This window comes from Cyprinodon variegatus, unplaced genomic scaffold (assembly GCF_000732505.1).
Source record: "Cyprinodon variegatus isolate N-32 unplaced genomic scaffold, C_variegatus-1.0 Scaffold161, whole genome shotgun sequence".
Classification (NCBI taxonomy): domain Eukaryota; kingdom Metazoa; phylum Chordata; class Actinopteri; order Cyprinodontiformes; family Cyprinodontidae; genus Cyprinodon; species Cyprinodon variegatus.
In genome coordinates, this window is record NW_015150614.1 from 36,853 (window position 1) to 58,172 (window position 21,320).

Below are 21,320 nucleotides of genomic sequence, written 5' to 3' on the forward strand. Positions count from 1 at the left end.
GTGATTTTATTCTGACTTTCCTTTACATTAACCAAAATCATCTAAATGCTTTAATACAGGATTTTAGTTTTTTCATGACATTGAAAGCTTGCTTGTCTAGAGTCAATTGTTGCTGGACTTTACTGTAAACTTTGTTTGAAAAAGTGCTAAATTCGATTTGCATGCATGGATCTGTGTGCTAGCTGTATCTCTGGTGGCAAACCCACTTTATCCATATTGATGTCACCTAAAGGGCTAGAGTGAGACATTTTTCTATTTACTATAGATGTATTATGATGAATATTGAGTGTCTCCACATTTTGAAAATTGCATTTTGCTTTGCGATTATATTGCAGATGCAATTAATTGCCTAGACCTAATCCCGACCCTCTAGAATTTTTCTCAGTTGATTTTGTAACCAAAAACCTACAAAATGGTGTATAATTTAGATGTGGGGGGAAGTGCATGAATCCCCGTTGACATACCACACTCCAAAACTACCTTTTGATGCAATAACTGCTGTAAACCTTGAACAATCTTTTTTCCACCTCCACATCTACAGACTGAAAATGGTGGCCATCCTTTTCCCTATTAACACTTGGACAGGTTAGATAAAGAACTCTGAAGAATCCTTAACACAACATCTAAAAGGGATTTTGGTCTGGACTTTGACTAGACCATTCTAAAAAGGTGCTTCGAGCTTAAACATGAACTTGTAGCTCTAGTTATATTTTTACCACCACAGCCCAGCAGGTAAGTGAACCTCCTACAAAATATTTTGAAGTTTGCAGCATCTTATAGATTTACTTTTAAAAAACACATATTTAGTACTAATTATCATCTTTGAAACTCTGACAAACCTAAATGTCTACTCAGAAGAAAAGCTTTCCCACTACATGATGCTGCCACTACAACAATTGAAGCTTGACATGTGTGTTTTTCGTTTTTTCCAAAAAAACAAATATCTGGTGACAAAGGCCAATTGTCAGAGTAAAGAGGGGTGTATGCCACACTTTAAATATTTCTATTTTTAAGCAGGAATTGAAAAAGAAAAAACATACCCATATAATTTCTTTTTTCTCTCTCTACCAGCTGTGTACCCTAACTGGAACTACTGTACAGTACACACCTGCACAGATCAGAACCTACAGGGATCTTTCCTGGGATTCAGAAAGTTGTGGGAAGAACAGTATCGGTGGACATGTGTTCAAATAAGCAAGTCTACTGCGCTTGGTTTACAGTAGTAAAATTGTAGCTGTTTGGTTAGTTGATGAGTCAATGTGTAGTCTAATAAGAAACTCATCTATCTCCTTTATGATCTGAAGCTGTTGCTGTTTTGATTCACACTAATAAAGAAATGTTAAAATACATGTTTTTATTTCATATATCTTGCAGCCTCAGTCAACATGCCTAAATTCTCTTAAAGAAGACAAAAACCATAACAGACTAGAAGCAGCAAACATGACGTGCACAGTAACGGATACACTTTTTTAAAGGAACATGTATAAGGTTTTAGATATAAATAGTCCTTTTCTAAATATTACAGTGAAAAAGTAGAAATTAAAGTGCCTGAAATATGAGGAAAGGTTGCACTTTACAATAACAATCATAATCATAATAAATGTTAAAGAGACAATTTATTAATGGTTAATATTTTATTTAATATTTTATAAAATGACTTTAAGCCATTTATGAAAGGTAAATGGATCATATTGCCTTGCCATGTTAGTTTAGCCCTAACATCAGTGGACTTTTAACTTGCCCTGCCATGTTGCACCCTGACATCAGTGGGATTAATATTTACCTTTTATAAATAGTTTAGATGCATATAACATATGAATCAAACATTAAATAATCTGTTAAATATTAATAAATGGTCTCTTTACCATTTATATTTAAATCATTTTAGTGGTTATTGTACACTGTAACTTGAGGACCTCCTTGGCAATCAAACTGCAGGACTTGCTGCAGTTTCATCAATTCTACAAACGCTTGAACACCCATCTGATATATTTTATATGGATTTTCAGACTTCATCTAGGTAGGCTACACGTTCTGTTGCACTCCAGCCTCTCCTCAGCGCAGTCTTTTAAGGAGGCCCCATCTTCGATGCCCCTGGCATACAGACGCACCAACTGGCCATGAATCCTGAGAAAGGCAGCATAGTAAAAGACAAAACTGATTATGAGTCACAGGATACCTATCTGTGTTTGAGTGCACTGTAAATGAAAGACTATCAAAGACGTGACAGGCTCAGCAAGAGGCAACATGATGTTCACTTACTTGCAGAAGATTTTAGGAAAAGGCAGAATTTCTCCGTCGCAGTTCCAGACTGACGCAGTAGGAGCTTTTCTGCAGCACAGGCCACACATGAAGGGGTTCAGTGTTTTATCCTTGCTTGTCTTAGTCTGTCCCTCTGGTCTTGTTGCCAGGTTTTGCTTCGATCCAGCTCTGCTTGTACTTCCATTATATCCTCCATCTTCTCCATCCATCCCAATATTTAGACCACCGTTGTCCTCTGCCTCCTCTCCTTCGCTTGCCAGGGAGAAACGCACGGCCTTCACACGATGAACCTCCACAAATGGCAGGTCAAACTAGGAGACAGGTGAAAACAAAGAGTCATTGCAACCTTTTTAATGTCTATTTAGCCTCTTTTTTTTTCAGAATAAGGAACCCATACCTGGTCCTGAGAGGTTGTGTGTCTGTAGAGATAGGTGAGGAAGCCCAGAGGGTTAGTGTCCCATACTAGGATAAGATCTCCTGTTCCATCAGCCAGGTGGGCAGAGGGAGAGAGACCCAGAGGACTTTTGGCGCATGAGCTGGACATGCATGTTAAAGACACACATTTAAACCTGCCGTCCACACTCACCCAATCATCTAAAGAAAGAAACAGACAGGCCAGGTTCTGTAGATTTAAATTCCATTCTTGCACTTACCCTGCATGGTCATCAGCAAAGAATAAATAAAATAAAACACTTAAAGAGTACTGTTTAATGTCTATTTATGACATGCTGCAAAAATATGACAATAAGTAAGGAAAGTTAATACATATTTGGTTTAGTACACTTATTAACTGTTAATCTATGATTAAGATCTAAAAATTGAAAAGTAGATCTATTTAACCAAATCCATCACTAAAGAAAACACATTATGTGGATCAATTATCAATTATATCCAGAATGACAAGACTTTATGGTAAATTTAATTATCATAAGAATAACAAGGACAGGAAAATAAACGTACTTTTTATATTGACTTTTCTGGGCCTTAATTGTACAAAAATAATTCTGTTTTTACCTTCTGATTCATTACTGAACGGCCCAGAGTAGGAGCTGTACAGAGAGCCTTCATCCGAGGAGTTTGTGAAAAGTTTCTCTGTGCTTTTGGAGCAAACACCACACCTAAAAACACACACAACACACAGAGTTTTAAAGAGCTCCTAAATTCTAATGCCTACTCATAAAACGGTCCTAAAACAGTTGCTGTCAGCCAGAGGTAGCGTGCTTAAACAAAGACTGAGGCGCACACTCCTAACACCAGGTTGAGTTTCACCTTTCATCTAGATCAAGTTCCTGCTGTCATCCTCCTTAAGATACACCCAACACCCCGCTGCAGGTGGTAGCGGTTCCATTGTCCCAAGCTTTGCCCTTGAGCATTTTCTCCCACACAGCCTACATGCATGTTTTTTTTTTTTCTTTTCTTATTAAAGGGGTTTAGGGTTACAGAAAATCATCACCACCCTTTGCCTCAGATAACGTAGATTAGGACACATTAAAGGCTGAAGGGAAGATAAAGTGATATGCAAAATATATATAAACCCTGGTTAAAATGCCATGCTTTGCAGAGTAACAAAAATTATGAAAAATTTAAACACAGTGAACTGTTAGGAGGAACATTTCAAAGTGCTGGCTTCATAACTGTGGGCAAATTTTGAACACTGGCTGATATTTTAAACATTTAGTCTCAGGCATCCCAGTTCTTTTCCTAAGCCATTTTGAAGTCCAAGGTGTTCAAACGTTTTTTTTATTTGCACACATGCTTCTACTTACTGAGAAATAAAATGCCTCTTCGTATTCACTCCCAGAAACATAACTAGAGGTTTTGGGTTGACACTGACCATTACCTTTGACTATAAACAACCATATTTTTTAAGTTCTAAATTCGATTTGAACAAAAGTAACCACCGAGAACAATGCCTCCACCACCACGCTTCACTCTGGGTGAGGTGTTTGTTGGGTAATGCATTATTTGCCAGAGATTTAGATTTTAGAAACATGGCTCCAGTTTTATTAGACCATTAGACATTTCACATGAGATTCTGGGAGATTTTTAGTGGAGACTTCCTTTGGTAACTCCTCAGGTCAGACATATTGAGAAAAGCCTTTTCTCTGAATTTTGCTTTTGGTGGTTTTTCTTTCAATCTGTTTTAAAAAAACTTCAAGATTTTGTTATTTTTGTCACACATTTCTTCTAACTTTTGATTACTTAATAGTATCATCCATCTTATCTCATTCTCCTGAACGATACATTGATAATGATAATTATAATAATTGATAATTTTGATCCTTTGTAACATCTCTACAAATAATGGCTTTACCTAAGGAAACCAAATTATCAAATTAAAAAAGAATTTTATATAACAAAAAGCAGCCGTAGTCCATTTATGCAACCAGGTTATTGCAGCTTTGTTTTTTCCTGTATATGAAGCGATTGATCAAAAATCTAAATTATTTCACATCCAAAAACCTGCCTAAATTCAGCAAAGTAATGATCATTTATTAGATTTGGAATTTCTCTTTTTGCAGTAGTTTTTAATTTTACTGTACCAAAACATAATTATGTCTTTCTGCCTAACTAATCATGGTGTTAATCATGGTGTCAACAACCACAGCCATGTACTGCTTCAACATTGCATGTTGTCAAACCCTTAAAAAATGAACTTTCCTTTGTTCTTTCATCTTCAACATTTTTGCACACAGTTGTTTGTGTAATAATCTATCAATGGTTGACATTTTACCCGGACAAGCAGCGGGTTTTATCTCTCGGGCTGGACATCAGTGGGTCTGCTGGCAAATACTGGACGGTGCCCCTGTAGCTTCTGTTACTCAGAAACACCACTGCACCTAAACAAAACAGATCACATGAATTGGATAGAAATGTTCAGCAGAAGAAAGCATGACACACAGAGAGTACATAGGGGTTCTGTTGCATATAATCTGACATAAGGGAAGTTGTGGTCAGATTGCAGCAATCAGCTTAATTAAGAGTATAAAATATATACGGTATATATATATATATATATATATATATATTCTTTTTTTTCTGGCACGCAATTGTTTTACATTGGATCTGTGTCAGACCTGAGTAGTCATATCTGAAGGGTCCCATCCAGCGGTGTTTTTCGCTCTCAGCTAGGACATCACCATAGAAGCCATAGCCCACCAGAGATACAGAGTATTTCACCTGACCAGGGCCATAATGGACCGAACACACGTCCAAAGGCTGAGAGTCTCCTGCAGGTTTGCAGAAGGATATACACTGAGTTTAAATTGAAAGAACAAAGATTTGTTTTACGGAAACTTTTTCTCACCAATGACGATGTGTAAAGCTGAGGTAACAGGGTCGATCACTCCCACTGTGGCGTAGCAAACACAGTCTGTGGAGCCTATATTAAAAGACAATGAATGAAAATGTAGTTTTCACACTCCAATGTATGGATGAACACTTTCTAACAATTACCTGCCGGGATGATGCCAATGTGGAGAGGACATTGCTGCAGAGTGACCGCAGGATCGTTCTCACAAAGGCCTGCCTCCTGCTGTGTTCTTCCAATGACTCCATGGAGCAATTCACTGAACATGCCGTCGCCGCCCACACACACCACACTGTCAAAAGCAAACACAATCCTTTCTGTATTGTGAGGGAACCAGACTGCAGCCTTTTCAGCACTATCTTACCACAGCATTTACCTCACAATGCTGACAGCACTCACCCATCAAAGCCTGTCAGGTCTTTCTTCAGCAGGTGGTCTCTGGCCTGGTTGGCCCGTTCAGTCACTACAAGTGAAGGAAAAAAACAACAACATGCAAGTTAAAAGCTAAGTGGGTCAAACAGAGGCTACATGTCAGATCAGAATGATTAAAAAACAATACAGTTTTTTGTTAAATTAAAAGGCCAAATGTATAGATATTTCTTTTGGAGTTTATGTATTAGGCCGCCACAAAGTTATGCAAAATTATACAGTAAAAAACAAACTAATATTAAAATCAGTTCAATAATAAATTATGTGGCTCTTCTGCTCAAAGCACTTTTGTAGTAAATCTCACAAAACCACACATTGCTGGCGAATAAGCTGGAATTGAACATCCATCTGGGGCACAGGCACCAATATGTGAACCAATGTTTTCTTCCAAAATTAACCTGGAATGATCCCAATTTAATATTTCTCCATATCCCATCTCCACAGCATATTTTCTCCACCAGTCTGTGTCGATATAGGGGATGGGTTCTTAGGAGTGACAGAGAAGTTAAATTTTCATCTCTTCCTCCATGGGTTACCAGAGTATCCTTCATGATTTATGACAAAACCAATAGCAATGGGACATTTTCTTGCTTTATTTTAATAATCTGAGCATATTCTCTGATTAATTACATAAAAGACAATGCCTAAGCTGTTCTGCCTGGCTCTTTTCATTTCTTAATGATGGACTTAACAACGTTTTGTAACATTTCTGAAGTTCTCAGATCTTTTGCAGCATTTTACAGATTTTATTTTGGGATAGGGAGATCTTGCCATGTTTTCTTCACACACCTTATAGGCTGATCTTCTTTCTTGGACATTGTTCGACAACCATTATTTACAAATGCTGAAAAGGGAGTGACCTATTAGGATTTCCCAACAGTTCTGCACCTGAGTTGTTGTGAAGTTTGAAATGTCTTAGCCAGAAGGAACTCTGTTCCTGTTCTTGCAACATTAGAGGTGCACCGCTGACTTTGTGACCTAAAGAGTTGACGCATACAAGTTATTTTAAAAGATTCCTCAGGCCAATATATAGTGCTTGTCACTATCGATGCTACTAGCGGGGCTCCCCTTTTGAAACTCCGCCTAAATAAGTTGGGAGAAGACGCACGGTTGTTGGGCAGGTCATGTGACGTGGAAGAATGTATCGCTTTACGGCCACAGGCTCCTATATCCTGATGAAGCTAAAGCTTTTGCTCCACTATTTTTCCCCCTGCTAGACTACTGGTCATGGCTGAGGCAAGGAAAAAATTTAAACCTTCTGAGGAGGCTAAAAAGAGATAAAGTGGGGGGGATTGTGTGCAAGGAAAAAAGGGAGTTGGAAAGGAGTTTTTAGTGGCCGCAGACTGAAAGAAGAAGCCGGATGTAAAACCGATTTTCTTCTCTCAACTTTATTATTAGACTCGTATATCTTGTTATTACTTTCTATGTTTAGTAGAAGTAAAATATGGGCAGTTACAGGTATAGTGCCTCTAGTGGCTAAAAATTACGCAGTTTGCCTTTAAGTAAAACAAAAAAATGTATCTGATATTGTGGAATATGTACAATGTGTATTGTACAATAAAACTGAACTTTGTGGCTTAAGTATAAAAATGTTGAAAGATATGAATACTTTATAACAGTTCAGAGCTTACCTATTACATGTGAGCTGATGCCAGCCAGCTCAAACAGTGGGGCAACCTGTGAGTGGTAGATCTGTCTTCCTTTTTTCTTTCCTCCAAAGGGGTTGATAAACACCATCAGCCTGTGTGGACGCAGGGGACCTGAAACATGCATTCACAATATTACTAGTGGCTGCAAAGCTGAGATTAAACAAAAACCAAAGAAAGTTATAAAAAGATCTCTTCTTACTATGAGTTTTGAGGGCTGTCCGAATGTGTCTTGTCCACTGATCTCTGAGGACCCGACTGGGACACGTAAACTGAGTCCGGCCCAATCTCCACAGCAGCCCAGAAGAACTCCTACTGCTGCTGCGCTTCACATAGAAAACTGCAAACAGAAAGATTAGTAAATAGATGTTTTACCACCACATCCTCAGCTACTCTAACTGGCCACTGTTGCAGCAGGCAGTGATAATAGATTTGGTAATAAAGCTGCATGTTGGTGTTAAACTGGTTGTGCAATGATTATTTTACCAAAGCAAACATACCTGTGAAGTCTCTGTCTGTATCTTCCACAGACTTGTGAGGCAGGATCTCCACCCGGCCCTCCTCCACTCCCACCACCTCGGCCACAGGAACTGAAACTTTAACACGGGTGCAATCAAAAATCTAAACCTTTATCAAAACTAACGGAGTCATTTTTTTGCTTTTTAAAAGTTAAAGCACAGGTAAAATGTACAGTGTAAAACATTGAAATCTAAATAAGTATTTTTTTCTTAAAATAAGTGCATTTTTTCTTGAATTTAGAAGGTTAGTGAGACACTTTGCCGATGGAACAAGACTAGATTTAAAATAAGAAAAAACAACTGCATTGTTTTATTTTAAGTGCATATTATCTAATGATCATATTTTAAGAGTAAAACAACTAATTCCATTGGCAAATAATCTTATTTGCTTGCTCAAATTAAGGCTAAATACACTTAATCTAAAAACGTTTTACTTATTTCTGGATTGTTTTTGCAGTGTAGAGCAACATGTATGTTTTCCATTTAATTATATAATCCCATGGCAATGACATTTACCTGATTTGACTATATTGTTACAAACAAAACAAAAACAAAACACAGTGTGATTGAAATGAAAGCCGATTCTGTTGAGCCACCTCATTTTCATAGAACTTCTACTGGCCTTGCTGGCTTCCTGGTTTATGCTAGATAAACATGATTAGAATTGAGCCTTTGTTTGTTTAAAAGGCCTGCAGTGTGTGTCATCAGACCAATACACCTACAAAAATAAATAAATAAAACAGGTGATGTCAGTGTAATTCAATCTAGCTGTTAATGATAAATCAACAGGCCATTGATTTTGACACATGAAATATACTACTGCTTGTTGAGGTGACATTTTATTTTGATAATTTATCCTTCTTTTACCTCAGAAGCCACTTCTACTGGAAACATTTGCATCCTTGTTTAAATCACTTTAAATGATTCTGACAGTCTGTCATCTCAATAATTGTAAAATCATACATAAACTGAGATTATGATAAAAGAAATATGTTTTCCAAATATTATCTAATCTATCAAAAGGATAAAATAATTACCCCTAAACTTAACGACAGCTATTTAAAATCGTTGGGCAAACTTTTAAAGAGGTCCCTACATGCTCTGAAGGGATTTTGTCAGAATCTTCTTTATGGAGTTGCTGTAATTCAGCCAAATGGGAAGGATTTTGACCACAAAAGCGTTGAAGATCAAGCCACAGCGTCTCAAGCACAAGTAAGAGGCAAAGTATCTGCAAACCATCATATTACCCATCTTATAGGACTGCAGGAATGATGTTCTGCTTTTGAAATGTGTTTGATTTTAAAGTGGATGTAGCAGGACACTGACCTCTTTGGTCTAAAGAAGAGTCTCCTGACATTTGAGAATTTTCAAGATCATAAAACAGGTTTTGCGACAGATCTTGGCTTAAATGCAAAAAGCATATCTCTTTCATGGAAATGATTTTTGCCCATTCTCTCTCCTTTTGATAAAATATAAAAACTGACCTTAGCTGAAGCCCTGGGGTCTGCAGTTCTATAGAAGTTCCAATGCTGTTGTTGTTTTCCCATTAATTAGAACAAATGGAAAAAAATGTTATGATTATCTGAAGTCCTAAAGCTTCAAAAGTATTTTTGTAAATCCCTTTCCATTTTGATAGATCTAAACTGTGATATCACTTTTTCCTGAACATCCTTGGGGTAGGAAGCTGTTTTGCTGTTTTAGATCTTCATGTTCTTAAACAGTTTTTTTTTAAGTGATTTTTATCATACAGGCCAAGCAATATGATTTTAAAACATGTGCCACATCTTCACCAAATGTGGAAAACTGTTCTCCAACTTTTTGACCTACTGTGGAAGCTTTTAAAAAATGGCTTTGTACACGTTTGCTGTATGATGGTGTCAGTGATCTTTTCAGATGGGGGCATGATGTGTTGATGTGCATTTGATTTTTTGCTATCTCTGATATTGTCATGCAGGTTCTGTTTCAGCAGATTATAGAGTCTGCAGGTCACTGAGATCAGTCCCTCAATAAACAAGAGAAATTTGAAACCAAAAATAGGTTCATCCTATTTATTCCATGATTTAAACAGAAAACCTTTCCTACTCATTTGGCCAGGTTGGTTTAAGTTTACTTTTAGTAACTAAAATCACTATTTCACAAATAACTATTGAAATGCATACTCTGATTACTTTTAGAAGCACTGTATGTTCATTAGTGGGTTCAAAATCTGCTACTAATGAGGGATAGATATAATGAGAAGCAATAAAGCCTGTATTAAGCTGAGGTAATGTGTCAGGAGGTGTGTGTGTGTTTTTCCAGCCTGTTTGCAGTAAACTTGTTTGATAACATGTTGGTGCTGTTTAACTAGTTCTTCTTCTGTTCTGCAAGACTTAATTAAAGCACTCCCTGTCTGCACGCTTAAAACTGCTTTTGTTATTCATTCCGTCATGAAACCTTAAGTAGTTTTGCACGACTAGTGATTAAGTATAATTTTTAATAAATTGTTCCTTTAAAATGTCACATATAGTCCTGTTATTCTATTTCTAACTGTGGCTGTAGAGTGTAGGTTAGTGTGGCCTGGAGAGGAGCTGCAGGATCCCTCACCTGCTTTCTTATCGCGGTTCTTCTTGTCAGCCTCGGTCCATTTGAGATGCCAGCCTGTCAGGACAGCCAGGTATCTCTTATTCCCAACCCATAAACTTGACTCCAGCCTCAGGTCGTTCTCCATCTGCGCTCTCATTCACCCGAAATGGATCCAAATAACACTTTGACCGCAGTTTACCTCCATAACTTTCACATCGCTTGGAAACAACAGAAAACAAACAATAATCTGGATTCAGTCAGTCAGGAATCCAGCCGATGGTTTTCCTCTCTCTGGTGTTACAGATCTGGGCTGGAATAATTATCATTTTCCTCTGGATTACACGTTAAGCGTGTAACATTTTAGTCGCTGCCGCTCCAGCGTTAAAGATGTGTTAAGTAGACCTTATCTCTAGTCCCTCCCCTTGTGGCACCTGTAGCTGCAATTTGCATAAAGCAGCTGATTGGATGATAGTTTACCTGAGGGACTGTGTCTCTTTATATGGACAGGGGCGGAGCTAGATGGGGGACCAGGGACCTACCATTAGCCACCCTTGCCATTTTTTCCCTCTAAAGGGCTGGTTATACTCCTGCAGCAGTGTGTCGCAGTGAGCTTGACGCAGAAATTTTTTATTTATGCCCAGTATTGAAGAGTGGTCTTAGATACAGCCGAGGCGGTGAGGAAGTGGGGGTCGAGTTTGTCCAACAACGGAGGGACATGACGGTGAAAAATAGAGGGGATCAAAGTGGAAAAAGGGTACCAGCTTTCTAGCCCATTTCGCTCTTCTAGCTGGTCCAGCCTCACGAGTTGTTTTCTGCAATTCGGTCATAGAAACAAAAACAACCGTGCCTCCTGTCTGCGGTAGTGTCTGCGGTCACCTACAATTTGAGAGAGGTGCAGCAGTGTCAGAGTGTTTTTTTGCTGTCGGAGCCGCTCAGACCCCCACATACCGAAGATGTGCTGTCAGTAGGATTCCCCATCCCAACAGCTGCCACTGACCCGGCTGCCTTTTTGTGGTTTGGTAGGTGTTTTTCATGTATGTAATCCAAACTGCAGGCACCAGGATAATAAAAGTGAACATGTTTTGCCAGCAGATTTCGGCATTTTAAGTTAATTTAGGCGTTAATAAACTGTTTCAGAGTGGGCTGCTCAGTGGTGCAGTGGATAGCACTGCTGCCTTGCAGCAAGAAGGTTCAGACTTATATGCTGCTTTTTTAAGTCCACTATTTAGACTTATTTCCATAGTAGATTGGCTAATTTTCAAATACTTTGAAACTAATAAGCTGCAACAGTCTTCTTTCCAGGGCTCTGTAACAGCATCTCCACCTGATATGATGCATCTAATCGTAAAGGGGTAGCTTCTGTTAAATATAATACAATATGTTTAAGAACATTTTCTTTTTTAAGCTATTAAGGATGTATTACTTGCATTTTGTAACTACTTTAATGAAATTTAATGTAAATAAGGTTATGAACAATCTAAATAGGTTACAGAAAGTAAGCTGACTTTGTCTCATTCTTTTTTATTTTGAGAGGCATACGATAAAATGTTTTGAGGCAACTAAAATGACCCATCTCAATGAGAATACTATATTTATTGAATAATTTAATTTTAAAGCGAGCTAAGGTCTGTCATAAGCTATCTCCTGTTTCCAATACTTGAACTGTTTAAGTATCTTGGTTTGAGAAAAGGGTAAGGAAAGTCCAGACTGATTGCACTACTTAAAAAAGGACTAATGACCAATATAAAATTGCCTTCCACAGTCCTACAATTAATTGTCTTGACAAATAATGAGGAAATCAAAAGTTATTCCCCATTTTTATATTAAAGGACTTGTCCCTAGCATATTTCAGTTGCTTTTTTGCTAAATTAAAAATAGTTATGGAAACACTGCTGATTGGTGTGCGTTAAAAACAACAACTAGAGGAAGTTATGAGTTTGCGTGTATTTAAAGAGAAGTGTAAAAAAAAAAAAAGCTAAATTTCTCAGAATTTGACATGTCAAACTCTAAACAACACAGAGCAAGGGAAAATCTAACAGATTTATTGTTGTAGGTATCTCCATCCCTTTTACATTTTTTTGTTCATTGTTATTGCGGCTGTGTCTGTTTTAATAAAATCTAACAATTGGGATGAAAAAAACACAAAAAACAAAATTTTAAAAAGATAATGCTCTATTGTTTTAAAATATGCAATCATGTAAATGGTAAATAGTAAATGGCATGTACTTATATGGCGCCCTTATTCAAGTCAGGAGACTTGACCAAAGCGATGTACTCTAGGCTACTTTTAAACGTGTGGAGATTTTTTTCTTTGTTTGCAGTTCTGTATGTAAGGACATTGTTTTAATGGCTTCACTATTATTTTTTTTTTCTTTCTTGCCTTTGCTTTTTGAATAAAGGAGCGAATTAATCACTGAAATCGATACAATAACACCATCATACATACGTCCAAATCTGCATGCTTTTATTGTGAAGTGTTGGAACTTCTTTACCGGAAGTATTTCCCACCAGACATTTCCTCCTTCCTTCCATGCTAGCTGATTCAGGCAGTTAGCAAGCGGAGTAGAACCTTTAAATTTTGTTGTGCGGTTAATAATAACAAGCTTGTTTGAATTATTGTAAACCGAAAACTTGTTTCCGAAGCTTTTAAAAACACAAATAACAAAATGAATATACGAAACGCCAGGGTAAGCACATTGGAATCATATGACAACCACGCTGTTTAACCATCAGCTAATGCTAAGCTAATCTTAACTCCTGCTGCAAATTGCAGACGTTAACCGATTTTCCTCTGTATAACGTGCCTTTGCGGTTAACCTGTTCTATCTGTTCCAGCCGGAGGACCTAATGAACATGCAGCACTGCAACCTGCTGTGTCTCCCCGAAAACTACCAAATGAAATATTACTTCTATCATGGATTGTCGTGGCCTCAGGTGCTGCTTTTCTCTCTTTTCGCCCTCTATGTCGACAGAGTTTACATGTTTCACACTCTGTGTCTTTCCGTTTTTTATTCAGCTTTCATACATCGCAGAGGATGAAAATGGCAAAATAGTTGGATATGTATTAGCAAAGATGTGAGTATCCTACCACAATCTTGGGCACATCTCAATAAGTTACCAAAATGTACATTTCTGTAAATCATAAAAAAATAAGACCTACTGATTAATTACACTCAGGTCAATATACAGTAAGGAAAATAAGTATTTGAAAACACTGCTATTTAGCAGGTTTCTTCCACTTAGAAATCAAGGAGGGGTCTGAAATTGTATAACTATTTAATATAATATTCAGTAATACTTGGTATAGTATACTTGGTAAGCCTTTATATGCAATTATCCATCCATTTTCTGTCATGGTTCATCCCTTCTGGAGTCTATTTATGGGCGAGAGGGGGAGTACACCCTGGACAGGTCACCAGTCCATCGGAGGGCAACACAGAGACAAACAACCATTCACACACACATTCACACCTACGGAGAATTTAGAGAAGCCAATTAACCTAACAGTCATGTTTTTGGACTGTGGGAGGAAGCCGGAGAGAAACCACACATGCTCATGGAGAACATGGAAACTCCATGCAGAAAAACCCCGCGCTGGGAATCAAACCTGGAACCTTCTTGCTGCAAGGCAGCAGTGCTATACCCACTGAGCTACAGATGTCAAACTTTTCCTGTTGTTTCTCACCAGGTTTGCTGACACTGCAGGAGGGATTTTGTTCCACTCCTCCGCACAGATCTCTAGATCAGTCAGGTTTCTTAGCTGTTGCTGAGAAACACAGAGTTTGAGCTCCCTTCAAAGATTCTCAATTGGGTTTAGGTCTGGAGACTGGCTAGGCCACACCAGCACCCTGATATGCTTCTTATAGAGCCACTCCTTGGTTATCCTGGCTGCATGCTTTGGGTCATTGTCATATTGGAAGACCCAGCCTCCACCCATCTTCAATACTCTAACTGTGGAAAGGAAGTTGTTCCACAATATCTGGCAACACATGGCCACGGTCATCCTCTCCTTAATACAGTGCAGTCGCACTGTCCCATGTGCAGAAAAGGCCCCAAAGCATGATGCTACCACCCCCATGCTTCACAGAAGGGATGGTGTTCTTGGGCGGGTACTCATCATTCTTCTTCTTCTTCCAAATATGGTTAGTGGAATTGTGACCAAAAAGTTCTATTTTGGTCTCTGACGACATTACTTTTCCCCATGGCTCCTCTGGATCATCCAGATATTAATTGGCAAACTTAAGATTTAAGGGTTTAAGGGAACCTTCCACGCCATACAGGACTTCAAACCATGATGTCTTAGGTCATTTCTCACTATGTGTTCTTGTGCGTTCTCATGTACTCGTGTAGTTGTGAAACGTCATCAGACTCAGTCCTAGTACTGTTCCAATTTACAAATACAGATTACAGCTGTCCCAGCATGCACTGCGGCGGCAGCAGCTTTTAGTTTAGCGTTCACAGAGCTCAGAGTATAACTGTTTTCTTTTCTGTTGCCATTGTTTAATAACAGTGCGTTTTAAGATTAATAGAATAGAATAGAATAGATAGAATAGATTTACTTTATTTATCCCAAGCTGGGAAATTGTAGTGTAGCAGCAGCTTTACACATAGTGACAGTCGCAACACGTGTAAAGCTGCTGCTACACTACAATTTCCCAGCTTGGGATAAATAAAGTAAATCTATTCTAATTGAGCAGAGAATAATATACTTTTAAGCGTCACTATATGGCCCATTTGCCGATTTAATGCATCATTTAAAAAAGAATTTCTGGATTTGAGAGAACCACGTCAACCAGCGGACCTCCAAGGGTATTGGCAGCTAGGTCTAATCCCAGGTGGTCTGCAGCAGCCCTCTCTCCGCATAGCTGCTTGTGAAGGACCGCTGGCTCTGAGGGCGAGTTTTTTGTTTTATTTGGCAAAACATTCATTTGATATGTGTTTATCTGACTGTGTTAATTGTTATTCCCCCACTAAATGAAAAAAAGTAAGAATTTATTATTATCTACAGACTATTAATAGCACGAGGTGAAATGCAGCTACAGGGAGCTGAGCGTGTGGCAATATCACGAGTATGCTTCTGTTCCAATTGATCCATATTTATGCAGCGTGCTTCCGTTTTCCTCAAGTCCATTCATTCCTGTGTTCGTCTCAAGAACAAACTTGGCGAGAACACGAGTCCCTCTAATTTAGAATAATAAATGGAGTGGAGGTGGATGTTTTTAAGGCAGACTAACAGGTTTATGAGGGTCAGATTTCAAGCTGATAGACAGGTGTTCGAATACTTATTTGCAGCTGTATCACTCAAATCATGAGTTAAAAAAAAAAAAATCATAAAATGTGATTTCTGGATTTTTATTTTTATTTTTTAGGTTATGTCTCTTAAAGTGGACATGCACCTACAATGAAAATTTTAGATCCCACTATGATTTCTTTTCTTTTTTTTCTTTTTCTTTTTTTTTGTAACTTTGCTTCAAAATCTTTCCAAATTCACAGCTATTCCTGTTGATTGTGCATCTATTTAAACCTTAACATTCAAATGTGGTTAGAAATGTGGTTAGACTGCTCTGTGAACAGCTCCCCCTCTTTAACACTTACCTCGTGTGGCTTGTTCTGTGGCTGATAGATGGGAATGTTACCATAACATTTTATATGACAATGTTTTTACGCATTTATTCCCTATGATTTGGGCTATTACTGTATGAATTTCAACAGTGAGAAGCCAGCATCAGTGATTTTACTTTCATATATAATCTAATATTTGATTGAGATCCACAACTAATGACAATCTGGTGGACAACGTTCAGCTCTGCCCCCTCCCCTCACTCTGTTGGCAAAAACAAGGTTTAGAAAGATCCTGAATTAAACTGAATTTGGTTTTTATGAGCTGTAAGATATCATTATCTAAATTGTCAGAAATAAATTCACGGAGTGTAATATATTTAAAGGATTTTTATTTTAAAATGGTAAATGCTATACCGGTAATAAAGTAACATTAAACTTCCAGAAAATTGTAAAAGGGCAGAAACCCTCAGTTGCTTTGAATCCAGATCAAAACTTGCATGTAGTAGCCTTTGAATATGTTATCTAAATATCATTAGTTTAAGTTTGTATTCTAAGTTCTTTCATTTTATCATCAATCGTTTTATTTTTTTTTTTGTTATCTAGGAATATACTTTTTTCCTGTGTGTTTTCCTATTATGTACAGAACTTTAAATTGTCTTGCTATTGGAATTTGCTTTATAAATAAATGGGCCTTGCAGAAAGGTTAGAGACAGCTTCAATTGCTTCCTGATTAAGTGCAAGGTTTTGAATATCCAAATAATCTCTTTTTTTGTTTGTTTGTTTGTTTTTTGTTTGTTTTTTTCAGGGAGGAGGACCCAGATGATGTGCCTCATGGACATATTACATCATTGGTGAGTCTGAGTACAGACACCTTGTTGTGTTTTGTACCTCACTGAGAAGTCTGTCTAAACCTTCCTCACTTGTTGCAGGCGGTGAAGCGATCGCACAGACGCCTTGGTCTGGCCCAGAAGTTAATGGACCAGGCCAGCCGAGCCATGATTGAAAACTTCAATGCTAAATATGTCTCACTTCACGTTCGCAAAAGGTACATTTTCCACATTTCTTACCCAGGTGTGAAAACAGTCTTCTTTTGGTTGGGTGTAGATGCGTTAAGGAAGTACTTTAGCTTGGTGACAACATATTTACTGATGTTTTCTCCCCACTGAAGCAACCGAGCGGCTCTACACCTGTACTCCAACACCCTGAAGTTTCAGTAAGTTTGCTTTTGTGTCTTGTCAAATATTTAGAGCGTGGGCCTTCAAATAGTGTGTGTATATGTACAGTTATAGAGAAATAAACAGATAAAGATAGCTGTGTCAGCTTAAACTAACCAGTCTTTCAATCTATATAATTTGTTTCATTTAGTGAATCAAGTCACTGAAATAAACAAAGTTTGCAACAATAATAAACTTTATAGCTAAGAATGTAAATAAAGTGAAACATTTTCTCGTATATTTTCAGGATCAGTGAAGTTGAACCTAAGTATTACGCGGATGGGGAAGATGCCTATGCCATGAAGAGAGACCTGGCTCACATGGCCGATGAGGTGAATTAAATCTGTAAATGTCCTCCTTTTTTCTTACTTTTGACATATTTTAATTTTTTACCACATGAAAATATTGTCATTTTTTAATGTAATTTTTTGTCCTTTTTTGTTGTGTTTGCACTCTTGCAGTTGAGGAAACCTGGCGTTCATGTGTCGAGTCAAGAAGCAACATGTGGTCAGAGCCCATCAGGCTCCGGTGACCAAGAAAGAGAAAGTGAGAGGGACAGCGGAGGAGAAAGCAAAGAGTTGAGTGAAGTCAGCGAGGCAACGGAAAGCACAGACGTTAAAGATTCTTCTTCTGACTCACAATGATGCCAGTTTTTGACTTTTTTTTTTATAAAAACATCCAGTTTTATCTCAGTTTGCAGCTGTTTCTGGCTTTAAGAGACTGGTCGTCTGATCACCGAAGCTGCACCTCTGATTTGTTTTTTTCTCTTATTTTTCTCTTGCTGGGATGAACAGCGAGCCAATGTGTTGTCTAAATTAAACAAAACCATTGGTATAAGCTCTATTGGTTTAATCTCTTAAGTTTGTGGGGGAAAAAACACATTTTACAAATATTTCCTTTAGCATTTGGCATGTCCCCAGTTATTGGATAAAGAGAAACTACATTACTGTTGTAAAGTACATACATTTTAATACCACGGGATTAAAGTTTTCAACAAGTGCAAGACTCCTTTTTAATCAGATCATCGATCAAATTAAATTCAAATGTATAAAACATTGTCCAAATTTTATCTCCTTATAGAAAACAAGACGTTTCATAGTCCCATATAAATTCCTCGTCATGGTGTTGAGATTAAATCGGAGCTTCCTGCATACTGCTGCGTATAGAGGTCTTTTATGCTTTGCAGGTGCAACTGAGAGTGGGTGGTTTCAGCATGTGTTAAAACTGCACGCTGAATCTACTTACCTAGCATTACTTGAAACACATTTATCAAGAAAAAAGCTTTGATTAATATGGATGCTGTTCTGAAAAATCAAAATGCGGGTCTTAAAAAAACTGCACATATGTGATTTTATGATACAATGGGCCTGTTTTTAATTTTTTGTTATTTAAAAGATTGAGCAAATCAACAGCACTAAGTCCTAAGCAGTAACTTGCACTGATCTAAGTTGTAGGTTGGAACCAGGGTAACCTCTAAATAAAGAAAAGGAAACTGCCTATGGTTGCCCCCACCCCATCTTCTCATCAGCCTGACCAGTTTTATTTTCCTTGCTGAAGATTACCATCTCCTTAGCTAAATACCTTAATAACACATATTTAATTCAATGTGCAAGAGAAGTATCTGTCTCCTTCAGGAAAAAAAAAACAGGTGCAACTTGTGAGTGGTATGAAACATAAAAATCCAATGAAATAAATACGTTTTAGGAGTAAAGTGAAAAAACTTTTGGTAACCAGTTTTAACATGTTTCTGGTTCAAATATCCTGACTACAGAGGAGCATGAAGACCATGCAAAGACCTGCACAGGTTTGATTATATCTGCACACTGACACAAGTTAATATTTTAAACCAGGAAAAGCACTGGACCTGAAATATTTTCTAAATGGTAGCATCAGGAAACAAAAAAAAAAGTATGGTCTTTACAGCAAATCTCGCAAAGATTAACTTCACAGGTTAGCAATCATTCTGTTTAGTAAACTTCTATAGCACCTATTTACAGCACAATTGATCTGAAGGCATTTTACAGAGATAATTCATTCAGATCATATAGTCAGATTAGTTCAAAGTTTTCTAGCTGAAGAAAACCAGCTGATTCTCAGATATCTCTAGTTATGCTGCAATAGGCTGGAGGACATAAGAACCATTCTCATCAGTTTGCTTCATTCTATCCCTATTCTCCCACTCAGCAGTATTTGTTATTATACACATACAAATCTTCTTTTGGGAGTGGCGGCCTAATGGTTAGGGCATAGAGCTTGGGATCCTGAGGTTCTGAGTTCAAGCCCTACTCCCACAGACTGCCACTCTGGGTCTCTGAGCAAGAGACTTAACCCGATTGCTCCCCGGGCGCCCCACGATGGCAGCCCATTGGTTGCCAAGGGGATGAGGTAAATGCAGGGGTAAATTTCTCCAATGTTAGATCAATAAAGTTTAGTTATTAATTATACATTAACCCACCTACGAACACAAAAATGCACACATTCATTTTAAAATACATTTGACATAATTATCCAGTTCTAATAGATGCATTTTATAAATGGAGATTATTGGATTTATTAACTCTTTAATCAATCTATTTTTGTGGCTTTTGGTGTTAAAACTGCAGCAAGGTGTCGATTCAAAGATGGAATGACTACTTGGAAAATCCCAAATAGAGATGATAATTCAAATGGGTCCTTTGTCATAGTAACCATAAAGTGTTAAGTGGATTTTCAATGTACTTGCGCAACGCCATCCAGCTGTGTGTTTGAGGAAGGAAACCTTCGAAAGAGGTGCATGGCAGATAAGCACAGCCTATGTTCAGTGACCCATCATAAATGTATCTGTTTCCCAGACATCATAAAGAGCTTTCTTTTTAAGAGATTAAAACCTTATATGATTTTAGATGAACACAGGATGCAAAATCCAGTTTCAGCTCACAATAAAGCTATAATTGTAAATCTTGCTGATCCAATGTACTTAAAAGTTAAAAAATAATTTTAAAATCTTAGAAATCAGCTATATAAGAACTGGGATAAATGATAATCATCCTTCTCTTTGTCCTCATGATCAGATAAGCACATTTAAAAGTCTTTTTGACCAAAAATGCCATATATGGTTAATGACCTCTGGAACAGGAATATCCAGAAGGACTTATTGCATACAGATTGGTTTCTTGATTAAAACAAAAAGAAAACTAGAGTAAAAGAAAATTGCAAAAGGGATGCAATACAGAAAAAAAAAGAAGTAAGAAATTTACCATGAAGATCATCTGTGCAAAAGAAATGAATGAGTTGACACAGTTCAAGAAGGAATTACACAAATTGACAACCTCAGAGGCAGCAGTTGTTTGCAAGCAAAAGTTGTAAATGTAAGGAACTTGCTTCATTCAACAGCAGATTTCAGTTTTATTCTTAATCATTAAAAAAATCTTGCTCAACTTCAACCATAAATCCTTTTTTTTTGGTCTGAGCCAAATTAGTGTGTTTAGCGTCAGTCTGATTTTAGTTGCGTAAATTCCTTTCAAATTATCTTTTGAGTTTGAAGGCAATTTTTAGCACAAAACATGTTGCAGAGAAACTAACTGCAGGATTTATCAAGTTGCTACTCAGAAGGTGGTCAAACAAAGAAAAAATTTTTTTTCTTACCAGGATAATTAATTCTCTACAAGAAACTAATTTGTCAAATTCCTCCCAGGCAGTGGTGTAGTCTACAGTGGGTATACTGTGCTTAGAAATAAGCACGCCAGTAAGTGCAATGTAATTGAAATTTTTTTTTTTTTTTTTTTAAGCATATTTAACATTTCTTAATTTCTCTGTTGCTTACATTCGAATCAATGAA

General features: G+C 37.5%; 3 protein-coding genes across 5 annotated transcripts in view; 2 read left to right on the forward strand and 1 right to left on the reverse strand.

The window, feature by feature from the left end:
• LOC107086791 (glucose-6-phosphate 1-dehydrogenase-like) overlaps positions 1-1,633 on the forward strand; it is a 9,013-nt gene extending 7,380 nt beyond the window's left edge. For both annotated transcript variants that reach the window (XR_001481322.1, XM_015377972.1), the window contains exon 13: positions 1,072-1,633. Coding sequence is in view for 1 of the 2 variants with exons in the window: in XM_015377972.1 (XP_015233458.1) it covers positions 1,072-1,084 (13 nt within the window). In the remaining variant the exon portion in view is untranslated. The remainder of the gene's footprint in view (positions 1-1,071) is intronic.
• A 97-nt stretch (positions 1,634-1,730) lies between these two features.
• On the reverse strand, positions 1,731-11,114 carry LOC107086790 (ceramide kinase-like). The gene is made up of 13 exons (XM_015377969.1): positions 10,749-11,114; positions 8,148-8,243; positions 7,850-7,987; positions 7,633-7,761; positions 5,972-6,035; positions 5,719-5,864; positions 5,570-5,644; positions 5,340-5,492; positions 4,997-5,102; positions 3,277-3,380; positions 2,660-2,856; positions 2,263-2,573; positions 1,731-2,127 (listed from the first exon to the last, which is right to left on the reverse strand). The coding sequence occupies exons 1-13, from the start codon at positions 10,882-10,884 to the stop codon at positions 2,013-2,015; spliced, it is 1,770 nt and encodes a 589-aa protein (XP_015233455.1). The 5' UTR covers positions 10,885-11,114; the 3' UTR covers positions 1,731-2,012.
• A 2,114-nt stretch (positions 11,115-13,228) lies between these two features.
• naa10 (N(alpha)-acetyltransferase 10, NatA catalytic subunit) lies at positions 13,229-18,517 on the forward strand. 2 transcript variants are annotated; one of them, XM_015377878.1, is made up of 8 exons: positions 13,229-13,414; positions 13,563-13,661; positions 13,744-13,802; positions 17,095-17,140; positions 17,219-17,334; positions 17,458-17,502; positions 17,751-17,848; positions 17,965-18,517. In XM_015377878.1, exons 1-7 carry the CDS (start codon positions 13,394-13,396, stop codon positions 17,842-17,844), a joined length of 480 nt encoding a protein of 159 aa, XP_015233364.1. In that variant the 5' UTR covers positions 13,229-13,393; the 3' UTR covers positions 17,845-17,848; positions 17,965-18,517. The 2 variants fall into 2 exon arrangements, with proteins under 2 accessions (XP_015233364.1, XP_015233363.1); XM_015377877.1 differs by having other exon boundaries at positions 17,751-17,835.
• The last annotated feature ends 2,803 nt before the right edge of the window (positions 18,518-21,320 follow it).